At 38.0% G+C, this 22,849-nt stretch overlaps 1 protein-coding gene across 1 annotated transcript in view; it reads right to left on the bottom strand.

Moving 5' to 3' along the window:
* Window positions 1-17,609: 17,609 nt before the first annotated feature.
* Window positions 17,610-22,849, bottom strand: part of LOC102986673 (T-cell-specific guanine nucleotide triphosphate-binding protein 2-like) — a 16,685-nt gene continuing 11,445 nt past the window's right edge. Inside the window, exon 2 of the mRNA XM_007117573.3 lies at window positions 17,610-19,155. Coding sequence (XP_007117635.2) covers window positions 17,891-19,135 — 1,245 coding nt within the window. The 5' untranslated portion in view covers window positions 19,136-19,155 and the 3' untranslated portion in view covers window positions 17,610-17,890. The remainder of the gene's footprint in view (window positions 19,156-22,849) is intronic.

Below are 22,849 nucleotides of genomic sequence, written 5' to 3' on the forward strand. Positions count from 1 at the left end.
AAAGTTAGCAGAAGGAAAGAAATCATAAAGATCAGATCAGAAATAAATGTAAAAGAAATGAAGGAACTGATAGTAAAGATCAATAAAATTAAAGCTGGTCCTTTGACAAGGTAAACAAAATTGATAAACCATTAGCCAGACTCATCAAGAAAAAAAGGGAGAAGATTCAAATCAATAGATTTAGAAATGAAAAAGGAGAACAACTGACACTTCAAAAATACAAAGGCTCATGAGAGATTACTACAAGCAACTATATGCCAATAAAACGGATAACCTGGAGGAATGGATAAATTCTTAGAAATGCACAACCTTCCGAGAGTGAACCAGGAAGAAATAGAAAATATGAACAGACCAATCACAAGCCCTGAAATTGAAATTGTGTTTAAAAACCTTCCAACAAACAAAAACTCAGGACCAGATGTCTTCACAGGCGAATTGTATCAAACATTTAGAGAAGAGCTAACACCTATCCTTCTCAAACTCTTCCAAAATATAACAGAGGGAGGAACACTCCCAAAATCATTCTATGAGCCCACCATCACCCTGATACCAAAACCAGACAAAGATGTCACAAAGAAAGAAAACTACAGGCCAATACCACTGATGAACATAGATGCAAAAATCCTCAACAAAATACTAGCAAACAGAATCCAACAGGACATTAAAAGGATCATACACCATGATCAAGTGGGATTTATCCCAGGAATGCAAGAATTCTTCAATATACGCAAATCAATCAATGTGATACTACATATTAACAAATTGAAGAGAAAAACCATATGATCACCTCAATAGATGCAAAGAAAGCTTTGGACAAAATTCAACACCCATTTATGATAATGTCCCTCCAGAAAGTAGGCATAGAGGAACTTACCTCAACATAATAAAAACCATATATGACAAACCCTCAGCCAACATCATCCTCAATGGTGTAAAACTGAAACCATTTCCACTAAGATCAGGAACAAGACAAGGTTGCCCACTCTCAGCACTATTATTCAACATAGTTTTGGAAGTTTTAGCCACAGCAATCAGAGAAGAAAAAGAAATAAAAGGAATACAAATTGGAAAATAAGTAAAGCTGTCACTGTTTGCAGATGATATGATACTATACACAGAGAATCCTAAATATGCTACCAGAAAATTACTAGAGCTAATCAATGAATTTGGTAACAGCATACAAAATTAATGTACAGAAATCTCTTGCATTCTTATACACTAATGATGAAGATGAAAAATCTGAAAGAGAAATTAAAAAAACACTCCCATTTACCATTGCAACAAAAAGAATAAAATATCTAGGAATAAACCTACCTAAGGAGACAACGACCTGTATACAGACAATTATAAGACACTGATGAAATAAATTAAAGATGATACAAATAGATGGAGAGATATACCATGTTTTGGATGGGAAGAATCAACATTGTGAAAATGACTATACTACTCAAAGCAATCTACAGATTCAATGCAATCCCTATCAAATTACCACTAGCATTTTTCACAGAACTAGAACAAAAAATTTCACAATTTGCATGGAAACACAAAAGACTCCAAATAGCCAAAGCAATCTTGAGAAAGAAAAGCGAAGCTGGAGTAATCAGGCTCCCTGGCTTCAGACTATACTATAAAGCTTCAGTAATCAAGACAGCATGGTACTAGAAAAAACCAGAAATATAGATCAATGGAACAGGATAGAAAGCCCAGAGATAAACCCATGCACATATGATCACCTTATCTTTGATAAAGGAAGCAAGAATATACAATGGAGAAAAGAAAGGCTCTTCAGTAAATGGTGCTGGGACAACTGGACAGCTACATGTAAAAGAATGAAATTAGAACACTCCCTCACACCATACACAAAAATAAACTCAAAATGGATTAAAGAACTAAATGTAAGGCCAGACACTATAAAACTCTTAGAGGAAAACATAGGCAGAACACTCTATCACATAAATCACAGCAAGATCCTTTTTGACCCACCTCCTAGAGAAATGGAAATTAAAAAATAAACAAATGGGACCTAATGAAACTTAGTAGCTTTTGCACAGCAATGGAAACCATAAAGAAGATGAAAAGACAACCCTCAGAATAGGAGAAAATATTTGCAAATGAAACAACTGACAAAGGATTAATCTCCAAAATTTACAAGCAGCTCATGCAGCTCAATATCAAAAAAACAAACAACCCAATCCAAAAATGGGCTGAAGATCTAAATAGACATTTCTCCAAAGAAGATATACTGATTGCCAACAGGCACATGGAACAATGCTCAACATCATTAATCATTAGAGAAATGCAAATCAAAACTGCAATGAGATATCATCTCACACCATTCAAAATGTCCATCATCAAAAGATCTACAAACAGTAAATGCTGGAGAGGGTGTGAAGAAAAGGGAACCCTCTTGCACTGTTGGTGGGAATATAAATTGATACAGCCACTATGGAGAACAGTATGGAGGTTCCTTAAAAAACTAAAAATAGAACTACCATATGACCCTTCAATTCCACTAATGGGCACATACCCAGAGAAAACCATAATTCAAAAAGACACATGCACCCCAATGTTCATTGCAGCACTATTTACAGTAGCCAGGTCATGGAAGCAACCTAAATGCCCATTGACAGACAAATAGATAAAGAAGCTGTGGTACATATATACAATGGAATATTACTCAGCCATAAAAAAGGAATGAAATCGAGTCATTTGTAGAGACGTGGATGGACCTATAGACTGTCACACAGAGTGAAGTAAGTCAGAAAGAGAAAAACAAATATCGTATATTAACGCATATATGTGGAATCTAGAAAAATGTTACAGATAAACCAGTTTGCAAGGTAGAAATAGAGACACAGATGTAGAAAACAAACATATGGACATCAAAAGGGGAAAGCAGGGGTGGGGAGTGATGGTTGTGGGATGAATTGGGAGATTGGGATTGACATATACACACTAATATGTATAAAATCGGTAACCAAGAGAACCTGCTGTATACAAAGTAAATTAAAAATAAATAAATAAATAATAATGATGTTAAAAAAATAGTAGGGGACTTAAATATCTCACTTTCAACAATGAATAGGTCATCCCGACAGAAAATCAGAATGGAAAAAATACACTTAAACTGTACAGTATAATAAATGGGACTAACAAACATCTCTAGAACATTCCAGAAACCTCCTAACACAGAAACCACTGGGACCAGATGGCTTTACTGGCAAATTCTACCAAATATTTAAAGAAGTAATGACAATCCTTCTCAAACTCTTCCAAAACACTGAAGAGGAGGGAACACTTCCAAACTCAATTTATAAAGCCAGAATTATCCTGACACCAAAGCCTGATAAGAACACTAAAAGAATGGAAAACTATAGACCATTTTCCCTGATTAACATAGATGAAAAATTCTCAACAAAATACTAACAAAATTTGAAAACTCATTAAAAAGATTATACACCATAACCGAGTAGAATTTATCCCTAGGATGCAAGGATAATTCAACATATGTAAATCAATAAATGTGATACCCCACATTAGTGGAATGAAAAATAAAAATTATAGGATCACCTCAATAGATGCAGAAAAGTATTTGAGAAAATACATCTTTTCATGACAAAACGCCTCAACATATTAGATATAGAAGAAACATATATCAACATAATAAATACTATATGATGACCCCAGAGCTAACATACTCAATGGAGTATAATTTGTTTTTTAATTATAAAATGGAAAAATTGAAAGATTTTCCATAAGGTTAGGAACAAGACAAGGGTGCCCAGGCTTACCACTATTATTCAACATAGTATTGGAAGGAAGTCCTAGCTATAGCAATCAGGCAAGGCAAAGAAATAAAAGGTTTTCAAACCAGAAAGAAAGAAATAAAATTGCCATTATTTACAGATGACATGATCTTACATATTGAAAATCTCGAAGACTCAATGAATAAGCTATAGGATCTAATCAATGAATTCAGTCAAGTTGCAGCATAAAAGATCAATACACAGAAATCAGTTGCATTTCCATATAATAACAATGAAACATCTGAAAAAGAAATTTTAAAAAGCTATCATATTCACAATAACATCAAAAACAATAAAATACTTAGGAATACAAAGAAGTGAAAAGTTTTGTACAATGAAAACTACAAGACTTTGTTGAAAGAAACCAAAGAAGACAGAAACAAATAGAAAAATATCTGTGTTCATGAATTGGAAGAGTTAATATTGTTAAAATATCCATGCTGACCAAAACCATCTATAGATTCAATGCAATCACTATCACTTTTTTGTTTGCTTTGTCCTCTTCCTCTTTTGCCCTCTCAAAAATCTCTGTGCAAAAAAAAAAAAATCCCTGTGCATTTCTTCCAGATGTTTCTTTCACTTAGACCTCGGCTCTCCTGGTAGCCTCCTCTAGGCTTTGCTCTCCCCAGGAGCCTAAGGAAAGAAGCCTGGCCTGAATGCAGCTTGAGGCCTCAGCACCAAGCAGGGCTAAAAAAATCACATCCCAGGCCCTTCTTTGATACATCCAAGCCCCAGGAGCCAAGCCAGCTCAAGCCAGGAGCAGCTGAGACAGATCAAGTTGGAAAAACTCACTGACTTAAGGTTGAGTGGAAATGAGAAGCACAGACTGTGGTCACTAGAAAAGCTCTGGACATAGTCATGAGGGATGCATGGGGGTCAGAAACAGAAATGGGTGGCTGGAAGGAAAGCAAGCTCCAGGGAAATTTCCTTGTCCTCATGCTTCTTGCCATCTATCTCTGCTGCCATGCCTCCACTTCTTACTAACTGGTCCTCATCACTTGCTTTCCTGACAACCTCACCTATCCAAAACCAAAGGGCCCAATGACATTTACCACACAAATAGAAAAAAGAATGCTAAATGTGTATGGAACCACAAAAGACCCCAAATAGCCAAAGCAATCATGAGAAAGAAGAAAAAAAAAAGACATCACACTTCCTGATTTCAAAGCTATAGAATTTAATACAGCACGGTACTGACATAAAAATAGACCCAGAGACCATTAGAACTGAATAGAGCCCTCAGAATTAAACCCAATGAATGCAAGCAATTTATATTTGACAAGAGAGTGAAGAACACCCAAGGGGGAAATGATAGTCTCTTCAGCAAATGGTGTGGTGAAAACATGAAGAAAAATAAAATTGGACTCTTATCTTGCACCACTCACAAAAATTGACTCAACATAGATCAAAGACTTAAACATAAAACTTGATATCACAAAACACCTAAAAGCAAACATGGGGGGAAAGCTCTTCAACATTGGCAGTGATTTTTTTGACTATGACACCAAAAGTAAAAAGAATGAAAGAAAAAAATCAATGAGTAGAACTACACCAAAATAAAAAGCTTCTGCCCTGAAAAAGAAACAATTAACAAAATGAAAAGGAAACATATATGGGTAGGATCTGAATGACAGAGCAGAAATATCCTGAGCTGATTTCCTCCCATGGACACACCAAAACTACAAATACATATAGAATGACTGTCTCTGAGAATGACTTGAAGATTGGTAGAGCAAATATCTACGATTAAGGATATTAAGAAAAAAACACATTGAGACAGGTAGGAAGGACAAAGGCACAATCTAGTCAGGACTCACACCCCTGGTGCAGTGACCCACAAGCAGAAAAGGATATCATGAACTAGGAAGTTTGCATCATGCATACAAGCCCTGGGGGCCTGGCCCAGAAGTTGAGCCTCCAAAATGCCTGGCTTTGAAAATCAGCAGGCTTACACCCAGGAAAGCCAGAAAGTTGTAGGAAACCAGGATCCTGCTATTAAAGGGCTTGTGCACAAACCAACTCACTCCAAGTCCCAGCACAGAGGCAGTAGTTTGAAAGGTTCCTGGTGCTCCTGCAACCCTGACAAGGCTGTCCCAGCATGCCTCACAGCCCCTGCCTGCTTCAGCACCAGCCACCCCATCAAGACAACCACAGCTGGCCTGGCATGTCCAGGGACCTCTATCACTCATGCTCACTCTAGCTCCAGCCAAGGCAACCTGAGTGCACAAGGCAACCTCAACCCAGCCCAGTGCACTCTGGGAAAAGTCTGGTCTGCACTTACTCAGCTACAGCCACCCCACCAAGTTTCACTCTCACCAGGCTGGCCCAGTATATCCTGTGAAAAACCCCAGCTAGTGCCCATTCTAGCCCCAGCCATTCTGCCAAGGTGGCCCTGTCCCAGCTCAGCACACCCCATGAAAAACCTGACTTGTGCCCACTCCAGATGTAATGTCCACCAAGGCAGCCCTGGCTCATTCCAGCACACCTTGAGAAAGCTCCTCCATCCTGCACCTACTCCAGTTAAATCCATCCCACAAAGGTGACCTTTGTGACCAACCCCCCATTCATAACCACTCCAGAAACAGTTGTCCTACAAAGGTGACTCAGGTCTTGCACATCCCAGGAAACACTGGCTTGTGCCTGCTCCAGCCCCATCCAGCCTGATGAGAATCAGGAACATGTAGTCTACATATGGGGTATTCCTACACAAGGCCATGCCTTCAAGACTAGAAGAGGAAACAAGTTTACCAAGTTCATAGAAACAAACACAGAAAGTCAAACAAAATGGGGAGGAAGAGGAATATGTTCCAAACAAAAGAACAAGATAATCTAATGAAATGGAGATAAGTAATTTGCCTAATAAATGGTTTCAGTAATGATCATAAAGATGCTCACCAAATTCAGGAGAAAATACAGGAACTCAGTGAGAACTTCAACCGAGTTAGAACCAAACCAGCTGAAGAATACAATAACTGGAGTGAAAAATACACTGCAAAAACAACAGATTGGATGATATGGAAGAATTCATAAGCTACTTGGAAGACAATAGTGGGAAATCCCCAATCAGAACAGGGAAAAAAAAAACCAAACTAAAATTTGAGGAATAGTTTAAGGGACTTCTGAGAGAATGTCAAAAATGTCAACATATGCATTATAGAAATCCCAGAAAGAGAAGAGAGAGAGAAAGTGGCAAAAATTTTATTGGAAGAAGTAATAGCTAAAAACTTCCCTAATGTGGGAAGAATACCTAGGTCCAAGAAGCACAGAGTCCCAAACATGATGAACCCAAAGAGATCCACACCAGAACATATCATAATTAAAATGGCAAAAGTTAAAGATAAAGGAAGAATTTTAAAGGTAGCCAGAGAAGCAGAACTAGTCACATGCAAGGAAAAACTGATGAGGCTATCAGCTGATTTTTCAGCAAGAACCAGGCCAGATGGAGAAGTATGATGTATTTAAAGTGCTGAAAGGAAAAACTTTACAACAAAGACTACTCTATTCAGCAAGGTTATCACTGAGACTTGAAGGAAAGATAAAGTATTTCCCACAAAAGAAAAATTAAAGGAGTTCATCACCACTAACCAGGCCTTACCAGAAATGTTAAGTATCTTCTTTAAGTGGAAAAGAAAAGACAATAAATAGATATATGAAAATGTACAAAAGAAAAAAATCTCACTGGTAAAGGAAAATATATAATAAAGTCAGTGGATCAGGCACTTAAAATGCTAGTGCAAAGGTTCAAAGACAAAAGTGTAAAAGAAACTATAACTACATTGAGTAAAAAGATGCAAAATATAACATTTATTACATAAAAAATGTGGGATAAGGGAGTAAAAATGTACTGTTTTTAGAATGTTTTTGAACTCAAGTAACTATCTGCTAAAGTAAACTAATATATTTAACTATAACTATATATATATAGGTATATATAACTGTATATGTATGTGTGTGTGTGTGTATATATATATATATAGAGAGAGAGAGAGAGAGAGAGAGAGATTGATATGTATGAACCTCACAGTAACCACAAACCAAAGACCTACAATAGAGACACAAAAAATAAAGAGAAATAATCAAACTATAACACTAAAAAAAAAAATTACCAAACCACAAGGGAAAACACTAAAAGAAGAGTAAAATTACCAAAAAAATCACAAAACTTTTTTTAATAGCAATAAGTTCATATCTATCAATAATCACTTTAAATATAAATGGACTAAGAAATTCCCTGTTTGTCCAATGGTTAGGAGTCCATGCTCTCACTGTTGAGGACCAGAGTTCAATCCCTTGTCAAGGAACTAAGATCTCACAAGCCACATGGTATGGCCTAAAAAAAAAAGTAAATATAAATAGACTAAATGTTCCAATCAAAAATATGTGGATGAATGGATAAACAAACAAGACCCATCCATATGCTGCTACAAGACTCATGTCAGATCTTAAACACGCACAGACAAAGTGAAAGATGCCAAAAGATATTCCAATTAAATAGAAGTTAAAAGAAAGCTGGTGTAGCAAAAGTCATATCAGACAAAATAGATATTAAAACTATGAATGTAGCAAAAGAAAAAGAGGGCAGTAAATAATGATAAAAGGGTCAATCCAGGAAGTGGATATAAACTTTGTAAAAATGTATTCACTGATCATAGGAGCATTAAATATAGAAAAAAAATATTAAACGGCATAAAGGCAAAAATTGACAGTAATACAATGATAGTAGTGGAATTTATCACCACATTTGTATCAATGGACTGATCATCCAGACAGAATATAAATAAGGAAACAAAGGCCTTAAAAGGCAAAATAGACCAGATTGCTTTAGAGATATATACGAACATTCCATCCAAAAACTGCAGAATATACAATCTTTTCAAGTGCAGAAGGACCATTCCCCAGGATAGATCACATTTTAGGTCACAAAACAAGTCACAATAAATTTAAGAAAATTGAAATCATATTAAGCATCTTTTCTGACCACAACAGTATGAAACTAGAAATCAATTACAAAAAGAAATCTGGAAAAAACATAAACACATGGATCCTAAACAACATGCTATTAAACAACCAATAGGTCAATGAAGAAATCAAAGAGGATATCCAAAAATACCTTGAGACAAATAAAAATGAAACACAACTTTCTAAAATCTGTGGGATGCAGCAAAAGCAGTTTTAGGAGGGACTTTCATAGCAATACAGGCCTACCTTAGGAAACAAGAAAAGTCTCAAATAAACAATCCAACTTTCTATCTAAACAAACCAGAAATAGAAAAACAAGCAAAGCCCAAAGTTAGTACAAAGAAGGAAATAATGAAGATCAGAGCAGAAATAAAAGGCAATATATGTATACATATAGCTGATTCACTTTCTTTGTACAGCAGAAACTAACACAATATTGAAAAGCAACTATACTCCAGGGCTTCCCTGGTGGCGCAGTGGTTGAGACTCCACCTGCCAATGCAGGGGACGCAGGTTTGTGCCCCGGTCCGGGAGGATCCCACATGCTGTGGAGCAGCTGGGCCCATGAGCCGTGGCCACTGAGCCTGTGCGTCCGGAGCCTGTGCTCTGCAATGGGAGAGGCCACAACAGTGAGAGGCCCACGTACTGCAAAAAAAAAAAAAGAAAGAAAAAGAAAAGCAACTATACTCCAATTTTAAAAAAAAAGAAATAGAGACCAAAATATAGGAAGATCAATGAAACTAAGAACTAGTTCTCTGAAAAGATAAACAAAATTGATTAGACTTTATACAGACTCATCAGGAAAAGAGAGGGGCAAAATAAATAAAAGAGAAGTTACAAACTTATCATAGAAATACTTAATATCATAAAAGTCTACTACAAACAATTATATGCCAACAAATTACACAAACTAGAAGAAAAGGGTAACTTTCTAGAAACATGACATCTTCCAAGACTGAATCAGGAAAGAAATGAAAACAAGAATAGACCAATTATTAGTAATGAAATTAAATCCGTGATCCAAAAACTCCCAGAAACAAATGTCGAGGACCGAACAGCTTCACAAAGGTATTCTACCAAACATTTAAAGAAAAGTTAATACTAGTCCTTCTCAAACAATTTCAAAAAATTGAAGAGGAAGGAATGCTTACAAACTCATTCTACAGGGTCAACATCACCCTGATACCAAAACCAGACAGAAACACCACAAAAAAAGATATCACAGGCCAATATCCCTGACGAACACAAATGCAAAAATCCTCAACAAATATTATCAAACAAAACAACAACACATTATAAGATAATACAGAATGATCAAGTGGGATTAATTCCAGGGATGCAAGGATGGCTCAATATCTACAAATCAATCAATGTGGTATACCACATTAACAAAACAAAGGTTAAAAATCATCACAATAATCTCAATAGATGCAGAAAAAGCATTTGAGAAAATTCAATATGTATTTATAATAAAAACTTGCCACAAAGTGAATACAGAGGGAGCCTCAACATAATAAAGGCCATATATGCCAAACCCATAGCCAACATAATACTCAATGATGAAAAGAGGAAAGCTTTCCCTCTATAATCAGGAATAAGACAAGAATGCCCACTCTCACCACTTTTATTCAAAATAGTATTCTATATCACAGCCATAGCAATCAGAGAGTAAAATCAAATAGAAGGAATTCAAATTGAAAGGAAGAACAAAACTATCACTATTGGCAGATAACATGATTATATATATATTATATATATATATATATAAACCCTAAAGACTCTACAAACTATTAGAACTAATAAATGAATTCAGTAAAATTAAAGAATACAAAATTAACATACAGAAAAATGTTGCATTTCTGTACAATAACAACAATCTATCAGAAAGAGAAATGAAGAAAACCCATTTATATGTTCATTAAAAAAATGAAATACCTAGGAATAAATCTAACCAAGGAGGTGAAAGACATGTCCTCTGAAAGCTAGAAGACTTGGATGAAAAAAGTTGAAGACAACACAAATAAATGGAAAGTTATGATCAGGGATTGGAAGAATAAATATGGTTAAAATATCCATACTATGGGCTTCCCTGGTGGCGCAGTGGTTGAGAGTCCGCCTGCTGATGCAGGGGACATGGGTTCGTGCCCTGGTCCGGGAAGATCCCACATTCCGCGGAGCAGCTGGGCCCGTGAGCCATGGCCGCTGAGCCTGCGCGTCCAGAGCCTGTGCTCCGCAAGGGGAGAGGCCACAAGAGTGAGAGGTCCGCGTACCACAAAAAAAAAAAAAAAAAATCCATACTACCTAAAGCAACCTACAGATTCAATGAAATCCCTATCAAATACTCAATGACATTTTTCACAGAACTAGAAAAAATAATTCTAAAATTTGTATGGAAACAAAAAAGACCCTGAATACCCAAAGCAATCTTGAGAAAGAAGAACCAAGCTGCAGGTATTGCACTCCTTAATTTCAAACTAGACTACAAAGCAATAGTAATCAAAGCAGTCTGGTAGGGGCTCAGAAACAGACACATGCATCAATGGAACAGAATACAGAACCCCAGAAATAAACCCACGCTCCTACAGTCAATTAATCTATGACAAAGAAGGCAAGAATATACAACACGGATAAGAGAACCTCTTCAAAAATGGTGTTGGGAAAACTTGAGAGCTACATGCAAAAGAATGAAACTAGATCATTTTCTTACAGCGTATACAAAAATAAACTTAAAATTAATTAATTACATAAATATAAGAACTGCAGTCATAAAACTCCTAGAAGAAAGCATAAATAGTAAGCTGGTTGACATCACTTTTAGCAATATTCTTTCTCCATCTCTCTCCTCAGGCAAGGGGAAAAAAGTAGAATAAACATTTAGGACAGCATCAAACTAAAAAGCTTTGTACAGTGAAGGAAATATCAACAAAAAAGGCAGTCTACTGAATAGGAGAAGTTATTTGCAAATTATATATATGATAAGGGGTTAATATCAAAAATATACAAAGAACTCATAAAACTCAACATTTAAAAAGGCTGAATTTAAAAATGAGCAGAGGACCTAAATAAACATTTTTCCAAAGAAGACATAAAAATGGCCAACAGACACCAAAAATGATGCTCCACATCACTAATCATCAGGAAATGCAAGCCAAAAGTACAATGAGATATCACCTTACATCTTTCAGAATGGCTATTATCAAAGAGACAACAAATAAAAAGTGTTGGCAAAGATGTGGAGAAAAGGGAACACTCGTGCATCATTAGTGGGAATGTAAATTGGTGTAGCCAACTACAGAAAACAGTAGAGATTCCTGAAAATATTAAAAGCAGAACTTCCATATAATCTGGCAATCATACTTCTGGGTATATATTTAAAAGAAATGAAAACAGGTTATTGAAGAGATATATGCACTCCTGTGTTTATTGCTTCACTATTCACAATAGCCAACATACTGAAACAACTGAAGAAGTGTTCATTAACAGATGAATGAGGAAGATGTGGTATGTAGGTACAGTGGAATCCACTTCAGCCATGAGGAAAAAGGAAATTCCACTATTTGCAACAACATGGATGAACCTTGAGGACACGAGTGTAAGTGAAAAAAAGACAGAGAAAGACAAATACTGTATGATATATCATGTATCTTAATTCTAAAAACACCAAACTCAAAAAAACAGAAAGTGAAATTGTGGTTACCAGGGGTTGAGGAGTGGAGGAATGGAAGAAATTATGTTTAAAGGTATATAATATTTACAACTAGTAAATAAATAAGTTGGAGATATAATACACAGTACAGTGATTATAAACACAGAGCTGTATTATAAACATTACACTGCTGAGAGATTAGATCTTAATTTTTCTACTACTAGAAGAAATTATAATTGTGTGATGTGACGAGGTGTTAATTAACACTACTATGGCAATCACATTGCAAAATAAATGTATCAAACCAATACATTGTACACTTAAGGATGTCAGAATAAGAGCGAGAAGAGTAACTTTAAAAGTCAAATGGTTCTAAAAGACTTATGACCAGATAGAATATTCCCTGCCTCACAATAGGTTCCAACATCCAGGCACAACCATTTTCAACTCTTTTATTTGTTTCTTCCAGAAAGATGAATAAAATTGATAAACCTCTATTCACACTGGCCAAAAACAAAGATAGAAGACAAAAATTACCAATAATGAATGAAACAAGGGACATCAATACTGATCCCATGGATATTAAAAGGGTAATAAGAGAATACTAAGAACTGTACCTTCATAAATTCAACAACTTAGGTAAAATGGACTAATTCCTTCAGAGACATAAACTACCAAACCTCACAAGAAAAATACAGGATGTAAGAATTCTGCATCTATTAAAGAAATTGAAATTATTAAAATTCACCATAGAATAGAAACAAAATGCCAGGCCCAGATTGCTTCACTGGTGAATCCTACCAAACATGTAAGGAAGAAATCATTCTAATTTTACAAAGATCTTCCAGAAAAGTAAGGCAGACTTTCCAATTCATTTCGTGAGGGCAGTGCACTCCAATACCAAAGCCTGACAACGAAAAGTAAACACAATTACAACAGAAAACCATAAAGAAGTAATTTATCTATATATATATGCATATATCTGCAAAAATAATGAATACAAGGTTACATACAAAATTACAGCAATATATGGAAAGAATAATACATCACAACCAAGTGAGATTCACTTCAGGAAAGCAAACCGGTTTGAACAATGGAAAAATCAATCATAATTTCACTAGATTAGCATAATAAATAAGAAAACCATATGATCATCTCAATAGATACATAAAAATCTTTCAATAGTATTTACCATTTATTCATGATAAAAGATTACAGAAACTAAGAAGAGAATTTTCTTAGCCTAATAAAAACCATTTATATTAAAAAAACAACCCCCCCCCCGGCCACAGCTAGCATCATTCTTAATAATGAAAGACTGAATGCTTTTCCCTAAGGTAAGGAACAAGACAAAAATACCCTCTCACCACTCTGATACATAATATTGAAGTCCTAGCTAGTGCAATAAGACAAGAAAAAGAAAGATATACTTGTTGAAAAGGAAAAAATAGGAATGTCTCTGTTCACAGAGTGTAATATTCTGCATTAAAAAATCCCAACAAATGCACAAAAAACTCCTAGAACTAATAAGTGAGTGGAAAGGTCGCAAAATACAAGATCAGTATACAAAACTACTCCTATATTCCAGCAAAGAACAATTGAAATTTGTTTTTTAAAAAAAGTATCGTTTATAATAGCACTAAATAAATAAAATACTTAGATATAAACAACAAAATATATGCAGGAGATATACACTGAAAACTACACAACACAGATGAAAAATAAAAGAAGATTCAAATACACGTAGAGACATATTGTGTTCATGGATTGATGGCCTCAATAGTGTGCTGATGTAAGTTTTCCTCAGTTTGATCTATAAATTGAAAAAAATTCCAATCAAAATCCCAGCAAGCTTTTTTCATAGATATTGACAAGCTAATTCTACATTTATACAGGAAAGACAAGAGGAACAGAATAGACTAAACAATTTGAAAAAGAAGAATAAAGTTTGAAGGCTCACACTGTAAACTTATCCTATTCCAAACTTGCTAGAAAATTTCCATAATCAGGACACTGAGGCATTGAAGGATAGACCTACAGAACAATGGAATAGAATAGTGAGGACAGAAATTAACCCAAAAATAATCACCGAATTTTTTAACAAGTTGCTAAGACAACACTCAATGGAAAAACGAATGCCTTTTCAACAAATGTTGCTGCAACAAGTGAATATCAATATGGAAAAAATGAACAAATTACCTCATTGACAGGAAAAAAAGTAGTCAATAAAAGGGAGAAGTTGAGGGAACCTAATGGAGCCCCAGATTCAGAGGGAAGTATGGTGATTACCTTACCAGTTTGCCTGCATTCCCCTCCTCATTTGTTCCCTGGAGACAGGTTTATAATGATAAATTTTTCTCTCCCAAGTTAATTTACCTGTGGCTTACCTCCTAATAAATTCTGTCACTCCATGTAGCACTTTCACTGCACCATACTCCTTTCATGTAAATATTAAATCATCCCAGGACTTGTATTCCCTAAAATGTCCTTGAGTGGGTAAGTTGATCCCCATTTTGAGGGTAAAGGAAAGTGCTTCTCAGTGATTCGCCAAAGGTCAGACAGATAGAAAGCAGCACAACCATGATCTCTGCTGACCCTCAGACTCAAACCTCCACCTGTCCACATGGCACCTCCACTCAGAGTTCCAAAGACACCTCAAGTCTAACAGTCCTTTTCTTAGATCTTGACTCTTAATTCCCCAACCTCACCCCTACCCCCAGGTCTACTCTCCCAGAGACTTCCCCATCTCTTTGAATGGCACCCCACTTACTTAGTTGCTCAGAAGGAATCATCAGGTGATTCTTATAGTCTCCCTCTAACATCCTCATCTAGTTAGTCAGCAAACCTGGCAGGTCTATCTTCAAAATACATCCTGAAGCCAGTTTCTTCTCACACTGTCTGTCTCTCTCACTGTTGTCCAAGCCACCATCATCTCTAACAAGAAGGAATGAATAATCACCTTTAGGTGCTTTAGACCTATCCTTTCAGCCTCCACTGTAATCTATCTGCCAAGCCTAAATTAAGTCATGCCTAACACCTTCAGTGTTTCCATCATACGTAGAATAAATTCTGAAGAAAAGACCATGCCCACCATTGTCCTACATTCCTGTTCCCTGATTACTCCTAAGCCTTCATATCCTACCACTCTCCCATTGGTCACTACTCCACCACTGGGGCTTACTACCTACTCAGTGGACATGGCAAGTTCCTCCCATTTTCACAACCTTACATTTGCTGTTCCCTTTACTGGGGGCACTCTTCCAACTTATATGCACATTTTTTGTCTCTGCTCAAGTGTCAGGTATCCAGGAAACTGTACCATTCACAACATGCTTTTCAAAAGTGTCCCAGTGCAGAGAACCAATTTGTATCTACTAGACACTGATTTGGGAGAGAAGACAGGATAAGAACTGTTTTACCACTAATCCAGCGGTAAGAAGACAGGAAGATGCCTTCAACCAGTAGCCCTGAGAGGCAGGGATGAGGGGAAAAGAGGGGCTTCCCTTTCTCAGTAACACCAACCCTCTAGTGGTCATGAAAAGGAGTTTTGTGCTCACAAGGTAAGACACACGGGGACCAAGGAAGTGGATGGCACAATGAGGTGGTGTTTCAGGCTATGGACTGCAGGCTGCTGAATGAGAGTGGCTCACCCAATGCCTAACGTGGCGGTCAACCATTACAGCACCACCCACAGGAACTTCTGAAGCTTCTGCTGACAGAGTCTGGCTGGACTTCAGAAACTGCCCCTATAGGAGCCTGATGCTCACACATATTGATGTTCTAGATGCAAAGGTCTCAGTTTAGAGACACCGCACAGTTCTGTCCCCTCCTACCAGACCCTGAGACCTCTCTTCTTCTTCACAGCTTCCTCCCATTTCACCACTTTTTTCCCTGTGAGGAGAATCATTCAGGCCCTTCCTGAATGTTCTCCTAGGTACATGAACCCTCCTGTTCACTCCGGATGATGAAAACAAGGCACCAGAACAGATTCTCTATTTTCCTCCTCTGAGTTCTTTCTTCCTAGAGAGAAAGACTCAATCCTGCCTGTCTTATTTGGGAATAAGGGAACTTTGAAAACAAAACCACAGATTTAAATATTTGATAACTCTTGCCTTGTAGCAAGGGTGTTTCCACTGGGACCCACACAAGACCCATTTGATTTGTCCTTTGCTATCTTGATGGAAGGCCACTGAAATGAAGTGAAAAAGCCTGGGGAATGTGGAAAGTCATAATTTCTGGAGAAGGGGAAGGTCATGTGAGTCCCAATGTTGGTCACATCTGACGAACAAAAATTTTTTAATGCAATCTGTCCATAACAGAAAGTCAAGAGCTCCTTCCCTTTTATCATTTCACAGATCTGTTGAATATGAGGCAGCACACATAGTGATCTGCTTCATCCCCCACTGACTGCTTCTGCCCTACAAGAGTCCTCTGCTGAGCAGTGGGGGAACAGGGAGGAGCAGGGTGATTGTGGGCCCCTCATGCCCTACTTCACATCTCAGTGCCCTCCACCCACTGAGAGAGCCTCCAGAGTGTGGGGATCTAAGGGAAGGCCTCAGTCATATACATCTCTTAGACCGTACAGCATCCACCCTATACCAGTGATATAGGGAAGAAGAGAAGAAAGTCGCATGTACAATTACAGTTACAGCAGGAGTGAGAATCCCCAAGACTCAAGAGAGGTACTGTTGTTGTGTGCTTCTGTTTCAGAAGTTTGATGTAAAATTTTGGGTGAGAGGAAAAAAAACACTCTATTCTCTCATTTATCCCAGTTCAGTTAATATTTTCTTTCCTTCCTAATTCAACTTCACTCTCTCAAATCTCCCGTCCCTCGTCGTGCCCTGTTCACTGGTCTCTTAATCCATCCAGTGTTGAAAAAGTCCTAGAGATATAAACGCTGCCTTGGTTTCCCTCCCTTTAATCTCTAACAGAATCTAGAAATATTACCTTCTAAACCATTTCTCTAATCCTCTCTTCTTCTACCTGCTGTGGTTCCCCATACACATCATCAACTATTCACCTGGCCATATTCCCATAGTTGTGTATTTTCCCTTATTTTGGTGAGGATGGTATTGAAATGATGACTGGGGATAATAATTCATAAAAAGCCAATAGATAACAGTTATCTCAATTATTACCAAATGTTTATTATCAGAGTAAAACTTGCAAATGAAAAATACCTTATAACACCAGGAGATTAATGAAAGTTATATGGTGCATATCTGTTATGATTAGAGCTAAATAGCTTAGAGAGTACAGAAAAGAGGTTATGGTCAAATCCCCTTTACTTAGCAGTGTAGCATCAATGTGGAGCAATGGTCTTTTTCCAACAGTGAGACAGTCTTTTTACTTTAGGGTAGTGTTGGCCTTGGTGGTGGTTAGAAGAGGATCCTGCTCCCACCCAGAGAACACAAGACCTGAGGTCCTTTTGTTAGTCGGTTAGGCAACTCTACCCATCTCTGCCTCATTCTCTTAGACTTCAGCTCTCTAAAGTCTTATGCAACAGCATTTTAACATCATCAGCCACCGTATTGATGAATTTCAAACGTAAAAAATATACTTTCAAAAATTGAAAGATAGAAGATCGGAGTCCTCCGTTCACTGAGCAAAAGGATTCAGCACATTTCATGGCCTTTGCTGCTATACTGTCATTCTTCACAAATAACCAGAAATCCAAGGACTTTGTGGAGCTCTTGATCTCTTGCACAGATGTGCCCAGCTTCTGGGCAATCTCTTTGACTGACGGCTCATCCAAACCAAAATAGTTTCGATAAAGGTTCAAGCACTTCTCTTGTTTAGGCAAATCAAAGCCACTGAAGAAGGCCATGAAAGGGATGAAGGCCAAAGCAGCTGATTTCAGGGCATTCAGCCAGATCTTCTCTTTGAGGATAACTCTCTTCACCTCAATGAAAGCATCAGACAAATTGGACAACTGGAGCACAAAGGTGCAGCGCTTATGAACAGGGAGATCCTGCAGCAATGTCTCCTGCAGTCTTGGGAAATCAAACTTATCCGTGTGAAAGTTGGAGACCAGGAAGACACGCGGATTAGATACTCCGATGTTGCTGAGAATAGCCAGGTAGTCATCTCGGATCTGCTGAAGGACTCTCTCCTTTTTGAAGGATATTGGTTTGCTTTTCTCTTCACTGTGTAATTCAACATCCACCATTGTTCTAACACAGTAGAAATTCATCCCCTTCTCATTGATTTTCTGGGCCAGGAGAGCATCATTTGAGCTGAATCGTGAGGAAGAAATAATGATGAAAAAGTCATAGTCATCATCTCCCACAATTTCTAGACAAGGATATGGAAGGGAATTGGGAGTCCCCGTTCCAGGCAGGTCCCAGAAGGTCACACTGGGATATTTTGGATGTTGATAGGGGGTTTTCTTCATGGTGGTTGGCACAACTCCAACATGAGCAGACCCCTCCTCTTCATGACCAAGACCTAGCAGGGCATTGATGAAACTGGACTTTCCAGAACCAGATTGCCCGACCACAGCCACATCCAAGGGAGCATTCTCAGATTTCTGAAGTGCTTCCTGAATCTCTTCAACCACCTCTTTTAGCTTCCCCTCCTGAAAGACTCTTTGAATACGTTCAACGCTTTCCTGAGAGAGGACCCCCGCTGCCTTGCTGATCAATGTGGGGTAGTGAGGGACAAATTTTGGGGCCAATTGCTCAAAATTCTTTCCTGACAGGAAATATGAGGTGAACCAATCCATGCCGGTTAACTCTGGATGATCTGTGGAAAAGGAAAGAGAATAAGGAGGTGAGGTGAATGAAGCAGCAGAACAAGCAGGTTCAGCTGAGGAAACACAGTGGTCTCAACAGATCAGTCCCATCTCTCACACTTACTCATGTTACTACGGTTAATTTATTTTTCCTGATGACTTTTGTTTCCGTTGCTGCAGAAAAGACTACCTGTTTTCTAAGCTGATGATTTATATGTCCCAGGAGTCAGAACAATGTAGAGACAGAATAATGGCCCCTAAGATGTCCACATCCTGAACCCCAGAACCTGTGACTATGTTACCTTACATAGCGAAAAGCACTTTGCAGATGTGATTAAGTTAATGATCTTCAGATGGAAAGATTATCTTGGTTTTGTCCACATGGGTTAAATATAACCACAGGCATCCCTATAAGAGTGAGGCATGGCCAAATGCAGAAAAGAAGATGGGATAATAGGAACAAAGGTTGTAGTGAAGATGGAGGGAGGGCAATGAGCCAAGGAATGCCAGGCAGCGTCTCGAGCCAGGAAAAGACAAGAAAATGGATTACCTCCTGGAGCCTCCAGAAGGAAACGGTCCTACTGACACTTTAATTGTAGCCCCTTAAGATTCATTTTGACTGCTCACCTCCAAAACTATAAAAGAATGAACGTATATTGTCTTAAGCCACTAAGTTTGTGGTAATTTGTTACAGGGCAATGGGAAACTAATATAGACTGTCTGTATTTTCCTGAAACCTGAATACAGAGCCCAGCACCTTTCCATTCTGCAGGAAGAATCACTTAGGCCAACATGTTAGTGAGCACAGATGACTTCCAGAAAGACCCTCATTTCCAATACCCTGCAGCAAATCAGGACAGGACTTGCCTTGTGGGAGAGGCAGGAGACAGAGACAAGCCCACCAGGTGGCCTGCCTGCCAGGATGTATGTTCCATAAGGTGGACAACCAAGAACATAGTCATTGTGGTAATAGTTACCCCATGGCAGCTTAATGTCTATTTACCTCACTTTATGGACCAGTTTGGGTGGAACTTAAAACATGTGACAGGAAGTTGCAGAGGAAGTAAATAAGAGCTCTAATTTTCCCTATCCAATTCAGCACAGTTTTGAAACATGGGCATCTGATTAAACCAAGGCAATTTAAAGAAATTATTTATATGATATTGATGGGACCTCCTATCATTCACTATGAGTGAGGAAAGTTATGCCAAGAAACTGTGATTTTAAAAATATTTATACCATAAGATTGTTTCACGTATTACCAGTGGGCTCTGTCCAGTAGGGATGTGCTGAATGCCCTCCACCCTCATCCTACATACTGTGCAAAGACAATTTTTTTTTTTTTTTTTTTTTTTCTGTACGCCAGCCTCCCACTGTTGTGGCCTCTCCCGTTGCGTAGCATGGCCTCTCCCGTTGCGGAGCACAGGTTCCGGAAGCGCAGGCTCAGCGGCCATGGCTCACGGGCCCAGCCGCTCCGCGGCACGTGGCATCCTCCCGGACCGGGGCACGAACCCGTGTCCCCTGCATCGGCAGGCGGACTCTCAACCACTGCGCCACCAGGGAAGCCCGACAATTTTTTTTAAAAAGTAAAATCATGACTATCAAAAAATATTAAATGAATACATGTTAAGGATTTTATTTAACTGCTCACTAATGAAGGAAGTAAGCAGATGTTAATGCTAGTTGAAAGAAGAATACCAAAGAAGAGACACATTTATAGCTCAGGAATATTGAAATGAATGTCCAAGTGAGACAAGAGTGCTGTCTTCTAAGAAGAGGGTGGGAAGACTATTGAACCTCAACAGACAGATTGTATTTCTATATGGGCTATGGACTAAATGTGTCCCCATAAATTCATAGATAAAATGTAATGCTCAAAGTGATTTTATTAGTAAGTGGACCCTTCGAATGTGCCTGGGTCATGAGGGCAGAGCCATCATGAATGGATTAGTGCTCTCATAAAAGAGACCCCAAAGAGCTAGCTTAACCCTTCTGACATGTGAGCTTAAACAGAAAAGACATTCATCTAGGAAGTGTGTTCTCATTAAACACCTAATCTACATGTGCCTTGATCTTGGTCTTTCATCCTCCAGAAGTATGAGAAATAGATTTTTCTTCATAAGGCACCCAGTCTGTGGTATTTGGTTATAGCCTGCACAGAGTAAGGAAATGGCAAAGAAACTAATTATTTTGCATTGCTATTAATTACCAAAACTCAAAGAGATTTAAATATCTTTATGGTAATGAAAGGCTAGAATCAGAAAACCCTGAGTGTGCATTAAACATTACATAGTTTACTACTGGAGAAACCAGTAAACATTCTGTTGTCCCAAATTTTCTTACAACGTTCTCAAAGAAAGAAAGAAAGAAAGAAAGGAAAGGCATCTTCAGACACAGGGGTTGTCTGTTCTTCAAAGAGGTTGGCATGAACTGCTGGATGGAATTCCAGCTCTCCACCAGCCAGCCCTGTCCTCAGCCCTCCAAGCACAAAGCTGGCCTTGGCCACTGCAGGTATAGAGCATGTTTTCCAGAGAGAAAACAGACTTCCTATGACAGAGATCAGATCCAAATGTTTCCACTAAAACAGCAAAAAATGCTGAGACTGCGCAGGGACACTCCCCAGAACTGTTCTCACCAAGAAATGCAGACACAGTGTGCTTCTGTGCTCACTGTAGAGAACAAAGGTTAGCAAGCCTCTGCTGCCTGAGTAATGAGGCCCAGAAGGGGGAGGCGTCAGGAAGTAAAATACCTTCTAACCTGAGCCTCTCCCTCTGGAAAATCTGATTGATATTTGAGAACCCACATTTCAAGGAGAAAATGGGAGGACCTGCCATACCCTGTAGGGCATATTTTCATGTATATTTTATACATTACAAAAATAAACAAAGTATATTTAATGCTGTACTTGGGTGCTGGCATAGGGATAAACCAACTGACCCACAGAACACAATACCAATCCCTGTCTTGGACTCAGGCATGTGTGGAATTATGTTGAAAGGGAGACATATGGGTTGGCCAAAATGTTCATTCGGTTTTTTCCATAAAATGGCTCTAGTAGCACTTAGTTGTCTTTAACTTCATTTGAAAAAATTTTGCTAGAGTGTATGTGACAGCTGTCATATCAGCGTGCATTTAAAAAATGACATCAAAATTGATGAATTTTTGTGTAGCCATTTTAATATTGAAGATGGGAGGAAAAAGCAACATTTTTGGCATATTATCCTTTATTATTTCAAGAAGGGTAAAAATGAAACTGAAACGCAAAAAAAAAAAAAAGATTTGTACTGAAATGCAAAAAAAAAAAAAGATTTGTACAGTGTATGGAGAAGGTGCTGTGACTGATTGAACATGCCAAAAGTGGTGTGGTTTGCGAAGTTTCATGCTGGAGATTTCTCACTGGACAAAGCTCCTCCACGGTTGGATAGACCAGTTGAAGTTGATAGTGATCAAATCGAGACATTAAGTGAGACCAATGTTATACCATGTGGGAGATAGCCGACATACTCAAAATATCCAAATCAAGTGCTGAAAATCATTTGCACCAGCTTGGTTATGTTAAGCGCTTTGATGTTTAGGATCCTTACATAACTTATGCTAAAATAAACCTTCTTGACCATATTTCCACATGTAATTCTCTACTTAAACGTACCTTTTTTTAAAATAAATTGTGATGATGGGCTTCCCTGGTGACGCAGTGGTTGAGAG

Source organism: Physeter macrocephalus, chromosome 2 (assembly GCF_002837175.3).
Source record: "Physeter macrocephalus isolate SW-GA chromosome 2, ASM283717v5, whole genome shotgun sequence".
NCBI classification, from domain to species: domain Eukaryota; kingdom Metazoa; phylum Chordata; class Mammalia; order Artiodactyla; family Physeteridae; genus Physeter; species Physeter macrocephalus.